We start from the raw sequence: 20,968 nt of genomic DNA, 5'->3' as shown, positions 1-20,968 counted from the left end.
GAGAATTCTGTGTGTTGGGCGTGGCTGGAAAGATTGGCAGGCGAGGGCCCGCCTCGGCGCCTAGGTCCAGGTTGACGGGTGCTGGCGCCGACGCTGTCATGGCTGCACGATCTGTCACTCTTGGCATCGACCTGGGCACCACGTCTGTGAAGGCGGCCCTGGTGGAGGCCGCGCTCGGCGACCCTTCCGGGTTCGTGGTACTGGCGAGCTGTGCTCGGGCAGCGCAGGCCGAGACGGCGGCCCAGAGCGCGGCGGCGGGGCCCCAGGTGAGGCAGCTCCCTGGAGCCGCACCGCCTCCGGGAGCCTCCGGACACCCTCTCCCTCCTCAATGAAGTCTCACTGACTGCTCCAGCCTGCCTGATCTCTGCTTGCCTGATGCAACTCCCTCGATTCGATAGCTCTCCTCCCAGGAGCTTTCCCACCTGCTGGCACCGATCTAGCCACTCTCGAGCCTTCTTTGGAAGCCTTGCCCTAGGCGCTAGATCCCCGTGCTCTCTGCCCTTCACCTTCTGTACCCTGACCTGCGGGAAAATTGCTCTCCTGCATATGGAGTGATCGCAGGCCACCTTCTCATTCTTGTGGCTCTCTGCTCCTCACATCTGTCCCATGTCCTCAAATTCAGGATTCGGTTTGTTTCCTAGGGCAGTGTCTGGGTTTTCCTTGAGAAACCAGATACAAAACCAGGTGTAACCTGCCCCTCTCTCATCCCACAGGTATAGATTGTGGGTGGAGGAACTTAAACATTTGGCTAGCAAAAGTCCCTTGACCCCAAAGGCTGAGAGAGCTTAGAGGAAAGAAATTAGGACAGGTCCATTGAGAAGTTCAGATTGATATTTCTACACAAAAACTAGTGTCTTGTGAAAACTACGAGATAGAAATTGAGAATTTCACCACAGTGGGCTCAGTTGTAAGAGGTGGGTTCAGAAAGGATATTAGTCCTCAGAGATGGAGTCCATTAATTCCCTGAAAAGGGTATCTCAATATTCAATTCATTGATAATAGAAATTAATATCAAGGAACTTTCTTTGTAACCTCATGACTTTCTGGATCTCGGCTTGTTCTTGTAATTGAAATAGATAACCTCTATGGCCACTGCTGGCCACAAACTTCGATTTTCTGAGCCAAACCCCGTTCCCAAGAACTTTGTTTTTCACAAGCTCTTGCTACATAACTGGGCTCAGTTCTTTAGGGTTCACACTCCATCTTTTTTTTTTTTTTTTTTTTGGCTGCACTTTCCATCATGTTGGATCTTAGTTCCTCAACCAGGGATCAAACCCAGGCCCTCCTCAGTGAAAGCATACAGTTCTAACCACAGGGCTTCCAGGGAAGTCCCCAGAGTCCATCTTGCTCAGAAGCACTTCAGAGGATAAAGATTTCAGGAGCACATTTTCACAGAGTCTTTCAAAATTAATTTGGTTGGAGCATCAGGGCATTTTAGAATCGTTATCTCACTTCATGCACCTTGACATGGAGACGTCAGCTTGGACCCTGTTGGGGTGAGCAGCAGAGCCAAGATTCCAGGAAGTGGGTTTTAGGCAGTGCCCTTTTTCTCTTGAGAGAGTGCCACTTCTTGGCTCTAGACATAGGGCCACATCCCCCACTTCCTCCAGTGTTCAGCATGCTGTTCTCTGTTTACAGGCACACCCAGTGCTCCACACCTGCCTAAGGAGGGGTTTAGGAGATGTTCATAATAGCTCCCTCCCTTGCATCCTCCGCATGTGTGTTGTGCCCTGGGACAAACAGCACTACTGTAATTTCACCTGGAGCAGTATTTCTCAACCTCGGCACTGTTGATACTCGACGGCAGGATGATTCTTTGTTGTGAGGGGCTGTCCTGTACGTTGTAGGTTATTTAATAGCATCCCTGGCCTCTAACCCATTGCATGGTGGTAGAACCCTCCTCCCCAGTTGCAACACCCCCAAATATCTCCATATTGCCAAATGCCCCCTAAGGGACAAAAATCACCCCTGGAATAAGAACTACTGATCTATAGAAACCTGTGATGGTTCTGTTCCATCCTCCTGTCCACATTTCTCACTCTAGAAGCATTGTGTACTCCATGGCCAAATTTGGCAACTATGTGGAAGGTCAGATGTTTAGCTCTTTGCAACTTTAAAATAACAGGATTTTTGAGGGAAACTCTGTCTACCCCCTTTTCTTTGGCTGTGCTACATGGCTTGTGGGATCTTAGTTCCCAGACCAGGGATCAAACCCAGGCCCACAGGAGTAAAAGTGCCGAGTCCTAACCACTGAATTGCCAGGAAATTCCCTCTGCAACCCTTCCTGTGCTATTAATTTGTCCTTTCTGGGCCTCCATTTCCCCCCTCTGTAAAAGGAGTGGGGAGGAGGAGGGTTGAATGAGTTCTTAAGCTCTTTATTTTCCAATCTGAAGTTCTAGGATTTGATCTGGATATAGACCACTTGATATTCTGAACTAAGGAATGGGGGCAGCACCTGTCTTGTTACACTGTGGGTGTACCCATTGTCTGTCCAAGAACTACTCCCCCGTCACACTCACCACTAAAACTCGCTGTACACTGACTGCCTCCTTGTCTTCACTCCATCCAGACTGTTCCCCTCTTCCGCTGTCCCCATCCACACAGCCCACCCACTTTGGGCCCATATAGAGAACAGCTTCTCTGTTCTGGGCTCACGCACCATCTGCCGGCCACATGGGAACTCTGTAAACCTGCACTGCCCAATGGAACTGTGAGCCTTGTGTAGTTTTCAGTTTTCTGGCAGCCACGCTAAAAAACAGTAAAAAGGAACCCTGAAATTAATTTTCATCGGCTATTTTATTTAACCCAATGTATCCAAATGTATCGTTTCAATATGTAATCATATGAAATTATTAATGAGAGATTGTGCTTTATTTTTTTCCTACTAAATCTGAAATCTGGTGTGTAGTTTTCAATGTGGACCTGCCTCGTGTGGCTAATCACTGCTGTGTTGGACAGGGCAGGTGTAAACAAATGTCTCTTCCCTGCTTCCTTTTTCCTTTGCCTGCTGTCTTAGTTTTTCCCTCCTGGGGGATCATGCGCATGTATGCAGCTCCTCTCTGCCCTGTCTTTTACTGCCCAGTCAGTTCTCCTGTAGTCTCTTCTGCATAAAGAGTCTTGTTAGGAGACTTCCCTGGCAGTCCAGTGGTTAAGATTCCAGACTTCCATTGCAGGAGGCACGGGTTTAATTTACAGTCTGAGAAATAATATCCCCTATCCCGAGTTCAGTTCAGTTGCTCAGTCGTGTCCGACTCTTTGTGACTCTATGGACTGCAGCACACCAGGCTTCCCTGTCCATCACCAACTCCCAGAACTTGCTCAAACTCATGTTCACTGAGTCGGTGATGCCATCCAGCCATTTCATCCTCTGTCGTCCCCTTCTTTTCCTGCCTTCGATCTTTCCCAGCATCAGGGTCTTTTCTAAGGAGTCAGTTCTTTGAATCAGGTGACAAAGTATTGGAGTTTCAGCTTCAGCATCAGTCCTTCCAATGAATACTTTCAGGGTTGATTTCCTTTAGGATTGACTAGTTAATTGGCCACACCATGCCGAGTGGTTCTGTCCAAAAAAAGAGCCTTGTTAGGATGTGGGGCTGCCTCCTCAAGAAAATGCTCTGTGCTGTCTGCTCACTCTTTCCCCCATCCTACCCCTCCTCACCTTCCTTCTTTCTAATCCTTTTGTCATATCTGTTCGGAGCCAAGAACTGCCACAGCCCAAGGCCAGCTGACAGATGAAGCGTTAGCTCCAGGGAGGGGAGGCCTGCACTGCCCCTGGAGCAAATTCTGGCCCCTCAGCATGTTCAGGAAACACCTGCCTGAATGTGATCGGAAGCAACCACTAGCACCTCTTGTCAGGTGCTTTAGTCCAGGAAGCCTTTCTTATCTTTCTTTTTAAAAATAAGTTACAAGGTTTTTTATTTTTAAAATTTTTATTTATTTATTTGTCTGCACCAGGTCTTGGTTGTGGCACGAGGGATCTTCAGTTGCAGCATACAAAGTCTTAGCTGTGGCAAATTCGATAGAGTTCCCTGACTAGATCTCGAACCTGAGCCCCCTGGCATTGGGAGCTCAGAGTCTTAGCCACTGGACCACCAGGGAAGTCCCTAGGAAAGCTCTCTTGTCTACCTCTTTCCTGCTGTGTTCCATCCTTTTTCTACCCCAGCATTCCATGTACCTTGCCTTATTTCTCCTTGTAGCACATCTTGTGTTTTCCTGTCCTGTTGGACTATAGGGCTTCCCTGGTAGCTCAACTGGTAAAGAATCCACCTGTGATGCAGGAGATCCCAGTTCAATTCCTGGGTCCAGAAGACCCCCTGAAGAAGGGATAGGTTACCCACTCCAGTATTCTTAGGCTTCTCTGGTGGCTCAGTTAGTAAAGAATCCACCTGCAATGCAGGAGACCTGGGTATGATCCCTGGGTTGGGAAGATTCCCTGGAGGAGGGCATGCAATGCACTCCAGTATTCCTGCCTGGAGAATCCCCACGGACAGAGAAACCTGGCGGACTACAGTCCATGAAGTTGCAGAGAATCAGACATGACTGAGTGACTAAGCACAGCACACAGCACAGCTGGACTGTAAGTGCCTGTAGGGCAGGGCAGCGCTTTTCTCAGCTCAGACTGTTCCACAGCAAGGGCCAGAGTCCGGCCATTGGTTGAATTTGACCTGCAGTGGCTCCTCATCAGTAAGTGAAGTCGCTCAGTCGTGTCTGACTCTTGGCGACCCCATGGATTGTAGCCCACCAGGTTCCTGCTTCCATGGGATTTCCCAGGCAAGAATGCTGGAGTGGGTTGCCATTTCCTTCTCCAGGGGATCTTCCCGACCCAGGGATCAAACCCAGGTCAAGCCCTCCCTCATTGCTAAAGGGAGGAGTGGAACCTTGCCCACCACATTCCTACTCCAGGAGGAGGTGGTGGAGACCCCTCAGGCCCACATCTCACCCTTGAGGCCCAGTCCGCAGGTCCTGGGAGTGACCTCGGGGGAGTTAGCTAGGCAGCCCCCACGCAGGAAGTCCCTGCCACCTCTGTCTTCTGGTCCTCCCAGTGTGCGTGCCTCTGGCCAGCATGTCCTATTCTGTTTCCAGGGGCAAGAACAGGACGTGAAGAGAATCATCCAGGCCCTCCACGAGTGTCTCGCTGCCCTTCCCCGGCAGCAGCTCCGGAAGGTCTGTGGCATCGGCGTGTCGGGGCAGATGCATGGAGTCATGTTTTGGAAAACAGGCCAAGGTATGCTGGGCTTGGGGGCAATCACATTCTGTTAACAGTCACCCTGTGGGCGTGGGTTCTATCCCTGTTCTGTGACTAAGATCCTACATCCCTCCAGGACAAAAAAACCCAGTGTTAAACAGAAGCAATATTGTAACAAGTTCAGTGTGGTTGTTGTTCTTTAGTTGCTCAGTCATGTCCAACTCTTTTGCAACCCCATGAACTGTAGCCTCCCAGGCTCCTCTGACCACGGAATTCTCCAGGCAAGTATACTGGAGTGGGTAGCCATTTTCTCCTCCAGGGGATCTTCCTAACCCAGGGATCATACCCAGGTCTTCTGCACTGCAGGCAGATTCTTTATCACTGAGCCACCAGGTAAGCCCTATGAAGGCTTCAATAATGGTCCACATTGAAACAAAACAAAGCAAAAGCAGTCACCCTGCGATCTTCGATGGCCTCAGCCTGTGGTGCGGCTTAAAGCAGGAATTTGGTTCCCTGGCCAGAGACTGAAGTCAGAGTGAGGCAGTGAGAGAGCTGAATCCTAGCCCCCAGACCCATAGCCAGTGACGAGGTGCTGGCCTGTCAGCTTTGTAGAAAGGAATTTCCACAAAGATACAAAACGCAGTGAAACAAGTAAATTGTTTGTTAGGAGGAAAAAGGGTGTGTGTGGATAGACGCACGGGTGGGCTCAGGGAGAGTTGTGCCCTCGTGGTAGTTTGAACCACTTATATGGGGCGTTTCTTCTGGTTTCCGCCAATCATCTTGCTTTGCCATGTTTAGTTTATCTCAGGGTCCTCCCCTGTGTGTGTGCGCATCTCTTAGCCAAGATGGATTCTGGGAAAGAGGCCTATGGGAATGTTGACATCACCTACTATGGGGTGGCACTCCCTCCCTTTTTGACCCCTGAGGAGCCTTTTTACTCATGTGTAGTTGGGAAGGTCTCCTTGACCTCAAGAACGAGAAATATGTGGTCTCGCTCTTTCTTTTTTTGGCTACAAGGCATGTGGGATTGTGGCATCTTAGTTCCCAGACCTTAGTTCCCATGGGTCAAACCTGTGCCCCCTGCATTGGAAGCACGAAGTCTGAACCACTGGATTGTCAGGGAAGTCTCGGTCTCTTATTAATCTTATATCTGAGCAGGGTGCAGCTCCCCTTAGCTCCTGCTATTATCTTCATCTTGGAGTGTCTGTCCACAGGGGACAAACTCCAGCTGCTTAGCCTGGGGCTCATCTATCTTCTGCCTCACCGGGAACCAGAAGCGTGCCGCCAAAGACTCTCTGTGAAGGGTCAGGCTGTCCTCTTGCGTTTTGTGAGCATCTGTCCCGTTCAAAGATGTAATAAACTGAACTGTCCACTCACACATTATACATGAACAGGGAGAGGGTGAAGAGTGAGTCCTCTCTGATTCTCTGTTGGGTTCAGTCGAGTGGATTTTTTCATAGCCTTCTCTTTCTTTGTACCAGTATCTTGGAGCATCAGTGCCAACACCAAGAGATTAGTGTAGCTGCAGGAAATATCAAGACACAGAGGAAACTTTTCTGCATTTGAGCACAGTTTTTGTTGTTTAACATCATCACAGATATTCGTGAATTTTCAGTTCCACGTCCTTTTCATGGGCACCGTTGCTAAGCATTATTTAGTTGGGTATTTATTTCAGAAGGTCTGCCACGGTGTAGATGTGGGTGGCTTGTTTTTTTTGGCCTCCAGGAGGGGAATTAAGCCAGCAAAACAGCAATGAGCACTTGGCATGCCAGGTGCAGAGCTAAGGGCATTACCTGTGTGATCTCATCGAATTTTCCCAACACCTTTATGATGTAGGTGACATTATTGTCCCTCTTGAGCAGATGAGAAGTGGAGGTTCAGAGAGATTACAAAATAATATGCTCAGGGTCATAGGACAGCAAGTGGTGACTCCAGCTTTCAAACCCAAGTCTGTCTGACTTCAGACACCTGAACTTTGAAAGGTCTCTGGGAGGACCAGAGCCACACAAGGATACACTAGCTCAACGGAGGGAGGAACAGCCCAACAGAATGTCCAAGGAAGGAAGGATCAGGCTGCTGTAGGAAGTTGTGAGCTTCTGTTATGGCAAGCATGAAGAAAAATTTTTAAAAATTCTAAAATGTTCAGGGCTCCCTTGATGGCTCAGTGGTAAAGAATCCACCTGCCAAAAAAAAAAAAAAAGAATCCACCTGCCAATGCAGAAGACATGGTTTTGATCCCTGGTCTGGGAAGATCCCACATGCTGCCAAACAATTAAACCTGTGCACCCCAACTACTGAGCCTGTGCTCTAGAGCCCGTAGGCCACAACTTCTGAGTCCACTCCCCTAGAGCCTGTGCTTCTGCAACAAGAGAAGCCACCACAATGAGAAGCTCACACACTGCACTGAAGAGTAACCCCCGCCCTCCGCACCTAGAGAAAAGCCCGTGAAGTAGTGGGTAGCTTTTCCCTTCTCCAGGAAATCTCCCCAACCCAGAAACTGAACCAGGGTATCCTGCATTGCAGGCAGATTCTTTACCAACTGAGCTATCAGGGAAGCCCTGATGAAGACCCAGCACAGCCATAAATAAATAAATAAAATTATTTTGTATATATATATATATAAAATTTCTACATAGACATAAAAGTAGGGAGAACAGTGTTGTTATGAATCAACACACACCCATCACCCAGCTTCAAAAATATCAACATTTTACTGCAAGTGTTTTAAGCAGAGAATGATGGCTACTGGGGGAGGGATTGTAGTTAAGGAGATCTGAACATGGGATTCACCCCTCCTTTGCCTGGAGAATCAGTGGGCCAAGTGAGTGGCGACCTGCTTTTGAGCAGCTTGACGGAGGTCTGGTGATGCCGCCTTTGATCAGTCTTCAGGATGGGCCTGGGTAAGTGCAGAAGCCAGCCCAGGCTCTCCCCCTCCTCCTCTCCCATTGTCTGCCCACCGTCAGGCCAGCAGGGACCACGGGAGCTGCTTGGCTCCAATCGGTAGCAAGAGCCAAAGGCTGGTCATGGTGTTAGTGCTGACCTCTCGGGGAGAGTCTAGGTTGTAAAAGTTTTTTAAACTCCTTAATTTTGCGTTAATGAGAATAAATGTCCTTTTAATACTAAAACCCTTCCCAGAGTGGACAGCAGAGATCTAATGATTGTGGTCTGGTCACACGCCTTCCCTTCTGCCCATCTCCTGGACTCTGTAACAACCACACAAACCATCATCCATATGGGTGGAGAGAGCTTCTTAATATTTCATGGAGCCCGCCTGCCCACCTACTTGGTTTGGTTTCTGTTTATGGGAAGGAGGAGAGTCACCATTTGACCATGATGATAACCTGCTTAGTGGAGCGAGTGAAATCCTATTTGAGATCAAGTCGTTCTGCTTTTAACAGTGGCCATAATTTGGTTTGATTTCAGAATCTGCAATACTTGAGGCTCCTTGCTGGGCCCCATGGGAGACATAGGAATGGAGATTCAGCCCTCCTCTGCCAGGGCTCACTCAAGGCGGTCAGCACAGACAGGCACCAGTAACCTGAGCAGAGAGCTAAGTGCCTCCATGAGGGCACAGGCGAGCCCATTGGAGGAGAGGAGAGGGAGTGAATGGTGTCTTTTGAGAGGCCTGTGGTTATGCCAGTTTCCACATTCCATTTTCAGGCTCAGTAATGGCAGGAGACAAGTAGGGATCATAAAACCAAGCTAAAAGCCCAGCAGCGGGCAGGGAGAAAATTTTCACTAGTGTATAGTAGACAAAGGATGAAGCTGGGGGCCTATGAAGAATGAGTAACAAAGAAAGGACTAACGGCCCTGTGGACTAATGGGCAAAGGAAACCAATAGGCAGATGCCAGAAGAGAAAGTACAAATAGCTAATAAGCACTTGAAAAGATGCTCGATGTCACTATGAACTAGGGAAATGCAGATGAAAATAACAGTGAGAAATCATTTTTCCACTCACTGGATTGTCAGAAATCAGTTTGAGAATATCAAGAGTTGGCAAAGGGGGTGGAAAATTGGTTTTTTAAAATGCTGTTCCTGGGGGTTTCCCTGGACACCAGTTTGATCCCTTATCTAGGAAGATCTCACATGCCTCCAAGCAACTAAGTCAGTGAGCCACAACTGTTGAGCCCGTGTTCTAGAGGTCTTATCACACATATGTTGTAAGGCTAATATGTAGATGAAATAAATTAATATTTTGAAAGTGCTTTGAACAATCCCTGGTACATGTAAGAACTCTGTTTTATAATACAGACAAAATAAAAATGATAGTTCCAGAAGTTTTTTAAAAAGGGTCAAAAGAGTTTTGGAAGCAGATTAAAGGGTTGGAAAAAAAAAGCTGCAGATGTCCAGCTTTAGTGCAGGGGTTAGACTGCCAGCTTTAGGCAGAAATGTGGCTTTGAGGGTGGATTACCCTAAGGGGGGGCCATCCCATCGCCTGCTTACACCTATTTTGCAGGTGAAACTTCAAAAGGTCCAGGTGCATACATTTGTGACCACCTCCCTGCTCTTTTTCTTTTTTTAAAAGTAACTTTTATTGGAGTATAGTTGATTTACAATGCTGTGTTAGTTTCACGTATACAGCAAAGTAAATCAGTGGTACATATACCTATACCCACTCTTTTTTGGATTCTTTTCCCATATAGATGATTAGAGCATTTTGAGTAGAGTTCTCTGTGCTATACAGTAGGTCCTTATTAGTTATCTATTTTTTAAAAATAAAAATCTTGTTTGTTTGTTTGGCTGTCCCAGGTCTTTGTTGTGACACGCAGGACCTTTGATCTTCGTCATGGCATGAAGAATCTTTAATTCCGCATGTGGGATGTAGTTCCCTGACCAGGGATGGAACCCAGGCCCCCTGCTTTGGGAGCATAGAGTCTTAGACACTGGACCACCAGGGAAGTCCCCAGTTATCGGTTTTATATAAAGTAGTTTGTATTTGTCCATCCTGACCTCCCAATTTATCCCTTCCCCTCCTCCTCTGTAACTAGATTTGTTTTCTCCATCTGAGACTCTATTTCTGTTTTGTAAATAAGTTCATGGGTACCATTTTTTTTTTTTTTAGATTCCACATATAAGCGCTGTCATATGATATTTGTCCTGTGTCTGACTTACTTCACTCACTGTAACCATCTCTAGGTCCATCTACTCCCTGCTCTTCTGGGTCCTGGCTAGGACCCCTGTGTGTGAATAAAGCATTGTCACGGGTGATAAAGTCCATCCTGTAACCTCACTAGCAGGGTAGTCTCAAGGACATGCTGCTGCCCATCAGTTGCCCTATTCTCCTTTTTTGGTCATCTTCCTTCCAGGCTGTGCATGGACAGAGGGAGGGGCCGCCCCTGTGTTCGAGCCTAGAGCTGTGAGCCACCTGGTCACGTGGCAGGATGGCCGGTGTAGCAGTGAGTTCCTGGCTTCTCTGCCCCAGCCGGAGTCCCATCTCAGCGTGGCCACAGGGTTTGGCTGTGCAACCATCTTCTGGCTTTTGAAAAATAGGTACGGACGACTGTTCTTTGAATTGGATGATGGATTTTCAGGGGAATGAGAGTGGCTAGCTGATGATGGCTCAGTGGGTAAAGAATCCACCTGCAATGCAGGGGGCACAGGAGATGTGGGTTTGATCCCTGGGTCAGGAAAGATCCCCTGGAGAAGGACATAGAAACCCAGTCCAGCTTGCCTGGAAATCCCATGAACAGTCCATGGGTCGCAGAGTCAGACACAGCTGGGCCCAAGCACTATGATTTTGATGCAGGAGAGTGGCTAGGGAGCGGTACCTCTAGCCGGTCAGCATCACTCCACACTGGACTGTCCCTTAGTGAGCGTGGCCCCGCGCAGGGTACAGTCTCAAGACCTAGACTTGGTCTCCCACTGCTTCTTCATTTTGCAGAGGGAGCTTGTTGATTATCCGATTCTAACCCAGAGGGGGAAAGAACGGGGCCAGTGAGGGTAAGGGAGTTGCCAAGGGTCACATGATGGGTTCATAGTGGGGTCAGGACTGCTAAGAACGGTTGATGTCCTGCTTTCCCAGGCATGATGTGTCCTCCTATGAATACCCTCCCCTAAGGCTGACTCTGACCAGCTTGGCTTGGAGGCTTTTGGAGGTCCTCACCTTGGGAAGTTCGGCTGTGGGGGACTGTAGCCTGTGGGATTCTGGTCGCTGCCCAGTTATGCCATGTCTAGTCCACACTGCCCTCAGTTAGCTGTGGCTCATGCTTTTCAGTCAATATTAAACCACGCTGAATTGTTTTGGGTATGACAAACAGCCCGGAGTTCCTCAAGTCCTACGATACAGCTGGCACCATCCATGACTATGTGGTTGCCATGCTGTGCGGCTTGGCAAGACCCCTGATGTCCGACCAGAATGCTGCTAGCTGGGGCTATTTCAACACCAGGAGCCAAAGCTGGAACTTGGAGATGTGAGTATAATCTTGCAGGCTGGCTTGAGGCTGAAAGGTAGAATCTCTGAAGTGGGAGCTTCAGTGGGGTTTTCCTATCTGGGAATAGTGGAGGATTCCCTGAGACCAAGAATCAGGTTCGAACAGCCCCCAGCCTGTTCCAGCCCCTGGGCGTGGGTGGGCCTGACCATAAGTGAAGTCCCTGGGGAAGGGCGCTGCCCACCATGCCATGCTGTCCTGCTCCTCCACTGTTGCCTGGGCCTGGGGTGCACTCCCCAGTTCTTTCTGAATCCCAGACCCAGCCCATAGATGCTAAACCACAACTTTCATTTTTAAATACATTTTATCTTAGTTTTTTTTACTTTCTGTTTTATATTGGAGAATAGTTGATTAACAATGTTGTGTTAGCTTCAGGTGTGCGACAAAGTGATTCAGTTATACAAAAACACGTACCTATTTTTTTTTCAAATTATTTTCCCATTTAGGTTGTTATGTAACATTGAGCAGAGTTCTCTGTGCTGTGCAGTAGGTCCTTGTTGCTTTTCCATTTTATTTATTTTTTGAATTAGAAAAGAATAGCTTTATTGCTTTTGTCAAGCAAAGGGGTACACGGCAGGCTCCTGACTGTGAAAATTGTGTGTCCTCCAGTTATCCATTTTAAATATAGCAGTGTGCACATGTCTCCTTAACTATCCCTCCCCACCACCATTTTATATATATATATATATATATATATATAAAATGACACAAACTTTTAAAAGCATTTCATTTATTTCATTTATTTTTTAACCTTTAATTTCTTTTAATAATGGCTTGTATGCATAGAGTTGTACATCTTTTATTAAATTTATTGTAGGTATTTGACTGTTTTTGATAATATTTTAAATGCATTTTCTTTTTTAAAATAAATTTTTATCATAATATATTTAAAAGTAGGGTTAATAAATGGAAGGAGTAGACTTGAGGGATACCTTTTAAGTTCTTTTGAAACAATCATTTGCCTTTTCAGGTCCAGAGGCCCATAAATTCACTTCCTCCAGGTCCCAAATTCTGAGCTCTGTAATAAAACAAAAAGCACCTGGTAGTTCAGGTAAAGGACTTTCTAGCATGTTTTATGAACTTGACAGCCCCATGTTCACTAACCCTGAGTGGTGACTACATTTGGTACTCAGGAGACTGATGGGTTTGACTTTGGTTTGGCCTGTGCTAACCAACTGTGACTTGGCTCTAAAACTCTGACTGCCCCCCTTTGCAGAGTGTTTGTGCTCCCCTCAAACACAGGAGGCCAGATGCCGATCTGCTTCTTAGCCAATCCTTTCCGATCACCTCTGCTTAAACTGGTTATGGTCTTCCTTGGAAGGCCCATCCCAAGCTCTTGAAAGCCAGTGTTCACTCTAAAAAACTCAAGACATCTCATGGTTTTAAAAAAAGGCAAAAGGGCCCTCTGTACAAACACTGGATTCTGCCCTCTCTTCTTGAACGCGTGTCCCAGAGCACTTTCCTTTGCTCGGTTTCCTGGAAGCAACAGGAGACAGAAGATCCAGTACCAGCTAGATAGGCTGTCCACTTTTGATTTGCAGACTGAGGGCCGCCGGCTTTCCCGTCCAGCTGCTCCCAGATGTAGCGGAGCCTGGCAGTGTGGCAGGAAGAACTTCACAGGCCTGGTTTGAGATCCCAAGGGGGACGCAGGTGGGCGTGGCCTTGGGTGATTTGCAGGCCTCTGTCTATTCCTGCATGGCCCAAAAGACCGATGCAGGTAAGTCTTTCTTTGGTTCTCTCCTCTAGTCTCTACCGGGGCCTCATAAGCCTCAGCTCTGTGTGAGGGTTTAAGGGGCACACATAGCCAGCCATCTCGATGTCCTCTTGACCGTTGTCCTGCAAACATGAAAAATACCTTCGGGACTTCCCTGGTGGTCCAGTGGTTAAGACTCAGTGCTTCCAATACAGAGGGCCCAGGTTTGATCTCTGATCAGGGAACTAGATCTTGCATGTTGCAACTAAGAGCCCACATGCCACAATACAGTCCAATAAAAAACAAAACACAAACAACAAAACAAAAAACCCCACCATCATCCCTACAGGTGAAGCCCCTACCCAGGGAGCTTATCCTCTAGCAGGACGAGCTCTGCCCTGAGCACAGCCAGTGCCTTTCTTTTCTAGGGTCAGCTAAGGAAAATGACTCTCTCTAGTTAGCTGGTTTCTGTGTGTCTCCCTGACCAAGGAAACAGATGAGTAGATTAGGGTTTTTGTTACTGTGTGTGTGTCAATGAAAGTTCTCTTGGATTTGATTAGAAATGCAGATTTTCCTGTATTTTGTGTGAGAGAGTCACAGTGAGGTGGAGGCTGCCCTCCAGGGCAGGGTTTGGCAAAGTTTTCCTGTAAAGGGCCAGGTAGTAAATATTTCAAGCATTGTGGGCCATTTAGTTTCTGCCACAACTACTTACCTGCTGTTGGGGCAGAAAAGCAGCCTTAGCTAATGCATAAGTGAGTGGGTGTAGCTGTGTTCCAATAAAACTTTATTTATAGAGGCTGAAATGTGAATTTCATAAAATTTTCATGTCTCATGAAATAGTCTTCTCCTTTTCATTTCTTTTCAACCATTTAAAAAGGTAAGACTATCCCTCTGGGATTGTAAAATGGTGCAGTCCCTTTGGAAAACAATCTGACAGTTCTCTGAAAGTTAAGCATGAAATTACTACGACCCAGCAATTCCTCTCCTTGGTGTATACCCAAGGGATTTGAAAACACGTATCCACACAAAAACCTGTACACAATTTTTTCCCTGCAGCCTTATTCATAATAGCCAAAAGAGAGAAACAACCCAAATGTTCATCAACTGATCAGTGGATTTTTAAAATGTGTATCCCCAGAGATAACATGCTACAGCATGGGAAGGAAAGTGAAGGGCCACGTAGTGTGTGATTCCATTCCTGGGAAACGTCCAGAGTTGAATGGGCAGATTCAGAGAGACAGAAAGAAGAGTCATGGTTGTCAGGGGCTGGGAGTGGGGCTTGATTGCTAACCCGTAAGGGATTTCTTTCCAGAGGGGTAAAAACGTCCTAAAATTAGATCACAGTGATGTTTACCTGTGTATATACCATATACAGCGCATATAGTGAATATACTAGAAAGCACAGAACTGTACACTTGAAAAGGGTGCATTTTATGCTGAATTTATTTGAATTATAATACATCCCAATAAACTTATCATTAAAAATGATATGTATACAAAAGCCACTCCTAGCTCCTAGGCCATATAAAAACGGATGGCCAGGCTGGATATGGTCTGGGGGCTGTCATTCGCCCCTCCTGGGGTGGAGTAGACCTTGGGCTTTGGGCCTGCCTGCCCCAGCGAGGTGGTGGCAGACTGTGTGTTTCATGTGATCCTCAGGGCAACCAGGTTGAGTGGGCCCACTTTGAGAGCCCTGCCTTGTTATCAAGGGGAACAGAGAATTCATTCATCTTACGTGGGTTTTCTTTGTCATCACATCTTTTTTCCTCCATCAGTTAGAACTATTACAATTCAAACTTTAGTTTAAAAACTGACCAGTACTATCCTTTGTTGTTGTTTAGCTGCTAAGTCATATCTGACTCTTTGCGACCCCATGGACTGTACCCTCCAGGGTCCTCTGTCCATGGGATTCTCCAGGCAAGGGTACTGGAGTGGGTGGTTCTATTTCTTTCTCCAGGGGATCTTCCCGACCCAGGGATGGAACCTGTCTCTTATGTCTCCTGTATTGGCGGGCAGGCTTTTTTTTTTTTTTTTTTTAACCACTAGTGCCACTTGGGAAGTCCAGTTGATTTATTTCAATTAGTCTCTGCCTCCTGAAAGGAGGAGTATCCAGAAATTTGTGGCACACTTCCCCAGCCCCATTGTGACTTGTGGCCTCTGAGTTAGCCCAATGGGCCTAACCTCTGCTTTCCTCGGACCCCAGTTCTCAACATCAGCACCTCGCTTCAGCTGGTAGCTTCCATGCCTTCAGGATTCCAGCCACCACAGACTCCAGACCCCGCAGCCCCAGTTGCCTACTTCCCATACTTCGACAGGACTTACCTGGCTGTGGCAGCGTCACTGAATGGGGGCAACGTGCTGGCCACGTTTGTCCACATGCTGGTCCAGTGGATGGCAGATCTAGGTAAGGGTGGTCCATTCAGCGGTGTGTTCTCTGCTTGTCCTTTCTGTGTGGCAGTGTCCTGGTGCTGAATGTACAATAAACTTCTAGATTCATGTCTCAGACTGAACCAGGTTCTGTAGGGATCTGAGCTGGCAGCCTTCTTTACTCTCATCTTCTGAGCTGCCATTGCCTACTCTCTTTTGAGAGTATTACTCCTAACCTTGACTGTGGAGCATCCTGATAGTCTGCCAGCTCTCCTTCACCCCACTGTTTTTTTTTTAGGTCAATTACTTTCTAGGTCAATAAGCCTCTGGGTCCCATGTATTTGAGATTTGCCTTATTTCTTTTTTCCTTACTTATTTGCCTGCATTGGGTCTTAGTTGCAGCACATGGGAGTTAAATGTGTTACTGATGAGACTCTACAGTGGCTTTTGGTTGGAGGTTCTCAGCACTGGAAATACTGTCCTATTTTTATCCCTAGAAATGGTGAGTATTTGACTTGGGGAAGAGGGATGCTGAGCATGGGATTTTGTAAAAGTTCCTCAGGTGGGACTTCCTTGGTGGTCCAGTGTCTGAGACTCTGCACTCCCAATGCAGGGGACCCAGGTTCAATCCCTGGTCAGGGAATTAGATCCCACATGCTGTCACAACTAAGAATTTGCATGCCACAACAAAGATCGAAGATCCCACGTGCTGCAACTAAGACCTGGTACAGCCAAAAAAGTGAATAAAATATTTTTTTAAAAGTTCCCCAAATGATTCTGATGCTCTCACGTAGGGGTAAGCACTGGTCTAGAACCTTCTACTCAAAAAGCGTGGTCCTCAGGCCAGCTACACTGGCTTCCTCTGGGAGCTGATGACAAATGCAGAAGCTGAGGCCCCATCCCAGGCACACTGAGCCAGGAGTTGTATTTTAATAAGACCCTTGAGTGATTCAGAACTCTAAGCTCTGGTCTAGACTGGTGGTTCTCAACCTTTGCTGAGGGGCAGGCTAGACTGTGGTCCTGGGATTTCTCTGGCACTGCTAATAAGTCTAATAGGAGATGTGATGATACTTACTGATCAGTGTATGCATTTGGCCCACTTGGGAGCAAGCATCCCACAGCTGCGGGATGGTTAGGGCTCACACAGCATATAAGTTCTCTCTCTGAAGGCTGGGTTGGGGTGAGCAGTGAGAGAGCTGGCTGGAGTCTGGGGCCGAGCACAGCCAGCCAGACTGAGTGAGTTCTGAGCCCCCTACAGTGAGGAGGGACAGCAAGTCAACCCATTCCTGCCCCCCTGGGAACTCTATAGCCTGCAGCGAGGGGGTGCCTAAACTCACACGACCTTTTCTGTCCCTGGCAGGCCTACAGGTTGAAGAATCCATGGTGTACTCATGCATGATCCAGGCAGCTGCACAGCAGAGAGACACCTGCCTGACCATCACTCCAACAGTGCTGGGTGAGAGGCACCTGCCGGACCAGCTGGCCTCAGTGACCGGAATCTCCTCCTCTGACCTCTCCCTGGGGCACGTGACGCGGGCCCTGTGCAGAGGCATCGTTCAGAACCTGCACTCGATGCTTCCATTTCGGCAGCTCCGGGAGTGGGGTGTGGAGCGGGTGATTGGCAGTGGGAGTGCGCTGTCCAGGAATGAAGTGCTGAAGCAGGAGGTGCAGAGGGCATTCCCTCTGCCAGTGTCCTATGGACAGGATGTAGACGCAGCTGTGGGGGCCGCTCTGGTCATGCTCCAGAGAAGCCTTAGCCAGCAGAAGTCCTAGCACATTCGTTGGCCAGAGGACTGTTGCAAATTTTATCTAATTAACGTCCCTGACCTGATCTTGGGGGTCATCCTTTTCTTGGACAGCTCTGTGTTCAGCTTTTAAGCAGTGCTTGTTATTGGGGCCTCAAGAGTCAGTCTTCGGGGCACACACTCATAATGCAGCCAGGAATCATCAACCAGATCCCAAATCAGTGCCTTCTGAAACTCACCTGAGAGCTGGTTGCAAATGTAAATGTGAGAGAGAGAGAAAGAAAGGAGGAAGGAAAGAGAAAGGGAGAAGGAAAAGGAATGGTAACCCAGCATCTTGGTCAACAGGGTCATCTGTAGGCAAAATAAATGTGGGCTTCAGACACCAAATATAGTCTGGTGGTTGTGGGCTCCAACTAAGAACACCCTGTCGTATGTTCTCACAACACAGCTGGTTGAAGGCACAGAAGAGGGAAGGCAAGGTGGGTGACGTGACCAGTAAGGGGGACAGATGCTGTATAGCCCGACCATTCAAGCATATTGTTCCCAAGAGTCTGGCCAGACAGCGGAAAGACCCTTTTCTAGGAGTGTGTCTGTGCAGCAACGTGTTTTTGCCCCTGCACGTCTCCAGGAGGCCTTCCAAGGGGAGGGATGCAGCTGCATGTGCTCCTTCCAGAGAGAAAACAGAGAGAACCCCTTGTCCTGATTCCCCAGGCTGGCACTGCTGCAGAACTGGTTTTGGGAGGTTGGACATGGCTCTGGGAATCATTTGTAGGTTGTCCCATGCAAAGCCCTGCCCGCCCCACAGTTCTACTGAGATAAGCAGCTGCAGATCACTCGGGAAAGTCATGGAAGTTCTCTCAGCCAGAATGAGTTGACACCACCATTTTGAGAGAGAAGGCACCTCGGGCTGTACCAAAGGCTAGCAGACAGCCCTGTCCATTGGGAGGAGCCGAGGTCAGGGAGGCAGCCTGTCTTGCATTCCCAGGATTCTCGGGGTGGAGACTGTAAATATAGGATTGGGAGCTGGATAGGTATCCTGCAAAGCACTGAAACTCTCTGTCCCCATTCTGCATGTCCACTGTATCTCTCAGGGCTGAGCCTTGCACAGTCCAAGCTTGTTAGCTAGCAGTCCTGCTGCTGTTTCTATTGCCAGTGGCTTGGAGCCTCTGTAGCAGTTTGGGTGCAGCTGCCAGGGCCTCATTTCTCCAGTCTGTAGTAATAAACCACTCACTTCTTCTGTCCCATGCTTAGGAGGTACCAGCCTGAGCCTCAGCTGAGGAACTGGGTCATTAGTGCTGTTTGTCAACATCCTGATCTTAAGCACAAAGTAGGCTTGGACTTTCCCAGCTGATTGGTTTCAGTCGGTGAAACATCAACAGAAGTGATAGCTTAACAATGTCGGATTCGTGATCTCTGAAGAAGATTTAGCTTCGGGACCAGGGACCAGGCTTGATCACTGAAGAGACTTTGTATAGCAGAGTTTTATTACAGTGAAAAGGGACAGAGAAATCTTCTGAAATAGACGGGGGATGGAGAGTGCCCCCCTTGCTAGTCTTAGGAAGGGAGTTATATACTTTTTCAGTTGGTTATTGCAATAAACCAAAAGAATGTCTCAAGTTTGTAGACATACTTCCACAATATACATTTTAAGATAACAAGATTAGAACTAACAATAGAAAGATATTACCAGACCCTCTCCCATAATACACATTTTAAGATAACAGGATTAGTCAGAAGGTTCTCAAGAAGGAGAAATACGTCCTCAAGCAGGATACATTGTTGTCATAATGGTACAGAATCATACATTGGTATAGAGTTTAAGGGAAAACATATTCTTGAGCAAGATGAATTGTTTTGTTGTGTAATCATCAGCTCTGGGCTTAAAGAAAAAAGCATTTGTCTTTTTCTCCTCCTTGAGAGCCCCAGGCCCCTTTGTCCTCCTCAGGGACCCCAGACTTATCAACCTACCTAGGAATTGACTCTCTCATTTCCCTCTTTTCTTTTAGGAGAATTATGTTGCCAAGGGAAAGGGGCACCATTTTCATTCCATAACTACTTTCTGCTGTTGAGGGGCATCATCCCTAAATTGTTGAGGCAACATATTCTCCTTACTCTCATATTGAGGGTCTCTGATCCAGGGGCCTCAAGTAACAGTTGGAGGAGGTTGTGGCACTTGTAGGAGCTCGAACAACCATTTGTAACCTAAAAGCTTTCAGATGGTTAGAAACAACCCCCATTTTACAGTTATAGATGTAAGGCAAAAGAGTAATTAAAACAAATCAAAACATAATCAAAATTAAAAGTCACATTATGTACATAGTTAAGGTACAATATGTTACACCAGTCCATCTTAGGATCATTCAGTTCATTTCAGTCGCTCAGTCGTCTCCGACTCTTTGTGACCCCATGAATCGCAGCATGCCAGGCCTCCCTGTCCATCACCAACTCCCGAACCCTACCCAAACTCACGTGCATCGAGTCGGTGATGCTATCCAGCCATCTCATCCTCTGTCGTCCCCTTCTCCTCCCGCCCTCAATCCCTCCCAGCATCAGGGTCTTTTCCAATTAGTCAACTCTTCGCATAAGGTGGCCAAAGTATTGGAGTTTCAGCTTTATCATCAGTCCTTCCAATGAACACCCAGGAATGATCTCTTTAGAATGGACTGGGTGGATCTCCTTGCAGTCCAAGGGACTCAAGAGTCTTCTCCAACACCACAGTTCAAAAGCATCAATTCTTCAGCGCTCAGCTTTCTTCACAATCCAACTCTCGCATCCATACATGACCACAGGAAAAACCATAGCCTTGATTAGACAGACCTTTGCTGGCAAAGTAATATCTCTGCTTTTTAATATGCTATCTAGGTTGGTCATAACTTTCCTTCCAAGGAGTAAGCGTCTTTTAATTTCATGGCTGCAATCACCATCTGCAATGATTTTGGAGCCCAGAAAAATAAAGTCTGACACTGTTTCCACTGTTTCCCCATCTATTTCCCATGAAGTGATGGGACCAGATGCCATGATCTTCGTTTTCTGAATGTTGAGCTTTAAGCCAACTTTTTCACTCTCCTCTTCCACTTTCATCAAGAGGCTTTTTAGTTCCTCTTCACTTTCTGCCATAAGGATGGTGTCATCTGCATATCTGAGGTTATTGATATTTTTCCCAGCAACCTTAGATATCATCAGATCAAGAAGAGTATCACATATGATTGTTGGTGAAGGTGTTCGCAGAGTTGAAGAAAGTCCTTTCCCTGAAGTAGGGAAACCCACCATGGGAAGCCTTCAATTGATGAGGATATTGAAAAGCTGAAAGCTGAGTCACATAGTTAATTCTAAGGCTTCAGGATATATGACAATATCTGTGTGCAAAAACAGTCTGTCATAGAGACAGCCCCTTCTTGGGGCAGTTCAAGCCCGTATTAAAGCTATGGGTAAAACTTTAAACCAATTGTCTTGTGTTTCCTGAGTTAGCTTACGCAGATGCCTCTTAATAATGTCATTAGCCTTTTCAACTTTTTCTGAAGATTGGGGTCTCCAGGAACAGTGTAAGTGATA

General features: G+C 47.3%; 1 protein-coding gene across 1 annotated transcript; it reads left to right on the top strand.

Annotated features, from left to right (window-relative positions):
* Positions 1–51: 51 nt before the first annotated feature.
* Positions 52–20,857, top strand: SHPK (sedoheptulokinase). Its single transcript, XM_019981451.2, has 7 exons — positions 52–266; positions 5,080–5,221; positions 10,490–10,673; positions 11,441–11,593; positions 13,153–13,328; positions 15,508–15,708; positions 17,032–20,857. The coding sequence occupies exons 1-7, from the start codon at positions 99–101 to the stop codon at positions 17,442–17,444; spliced, it is 1,437 nt and encodes a 478-aa protein (XP_019837010.2). The 5' UTR covers positions 52–98; the 3' UTR covers positions 17,445–20,857.
* Positions 20,858–20,968: the final 111 nt, after the last annotated feature.

This window comes from Bos indicus, chromosome 19, assembly GCF_029378745.1.
Source record: "Bos indicus isolate NIAB-ARS_2022 breed Sahiwal x Tharparkar chromosome 19, NIAB-ARS_B.indTharparkar_mat_pri_1.0, whole genome shotgun sequence".
NCBI lineage: Eukaryota > Metazoa > Chordata > Mammalia > Artiodactyla > Bovidae > Bos > Bos indicus.
The sequence above is the reverse complement of the archived record's forward strand: the minus strand, read 5'-3'. Positions and strand labels throughout refer to the sequence as shown.

Coding starts and splice junctions, on each gene's coding strand:
- SHPK (XM_019981451.2), top strand. CDS start 99: ATGGCTGCACGATCTGTCACTCTTGGCATCGACCTGGGCACCACGTCT. Junction 11,594..13,152: donor CAAAGCTGGAACTTGGAGAT/GTGAGTATAATC, acceptor TTTGATTTGCAG/ACTGAGGGCCGCCGGCTTTC. Junction 13,329..15,507: donor GGCCCAAAAGACCGATGCAG/GTAAGTCTTTCT, acceptor CTCGGACCCCAG/TTCTCAACATCAGCACCTCG.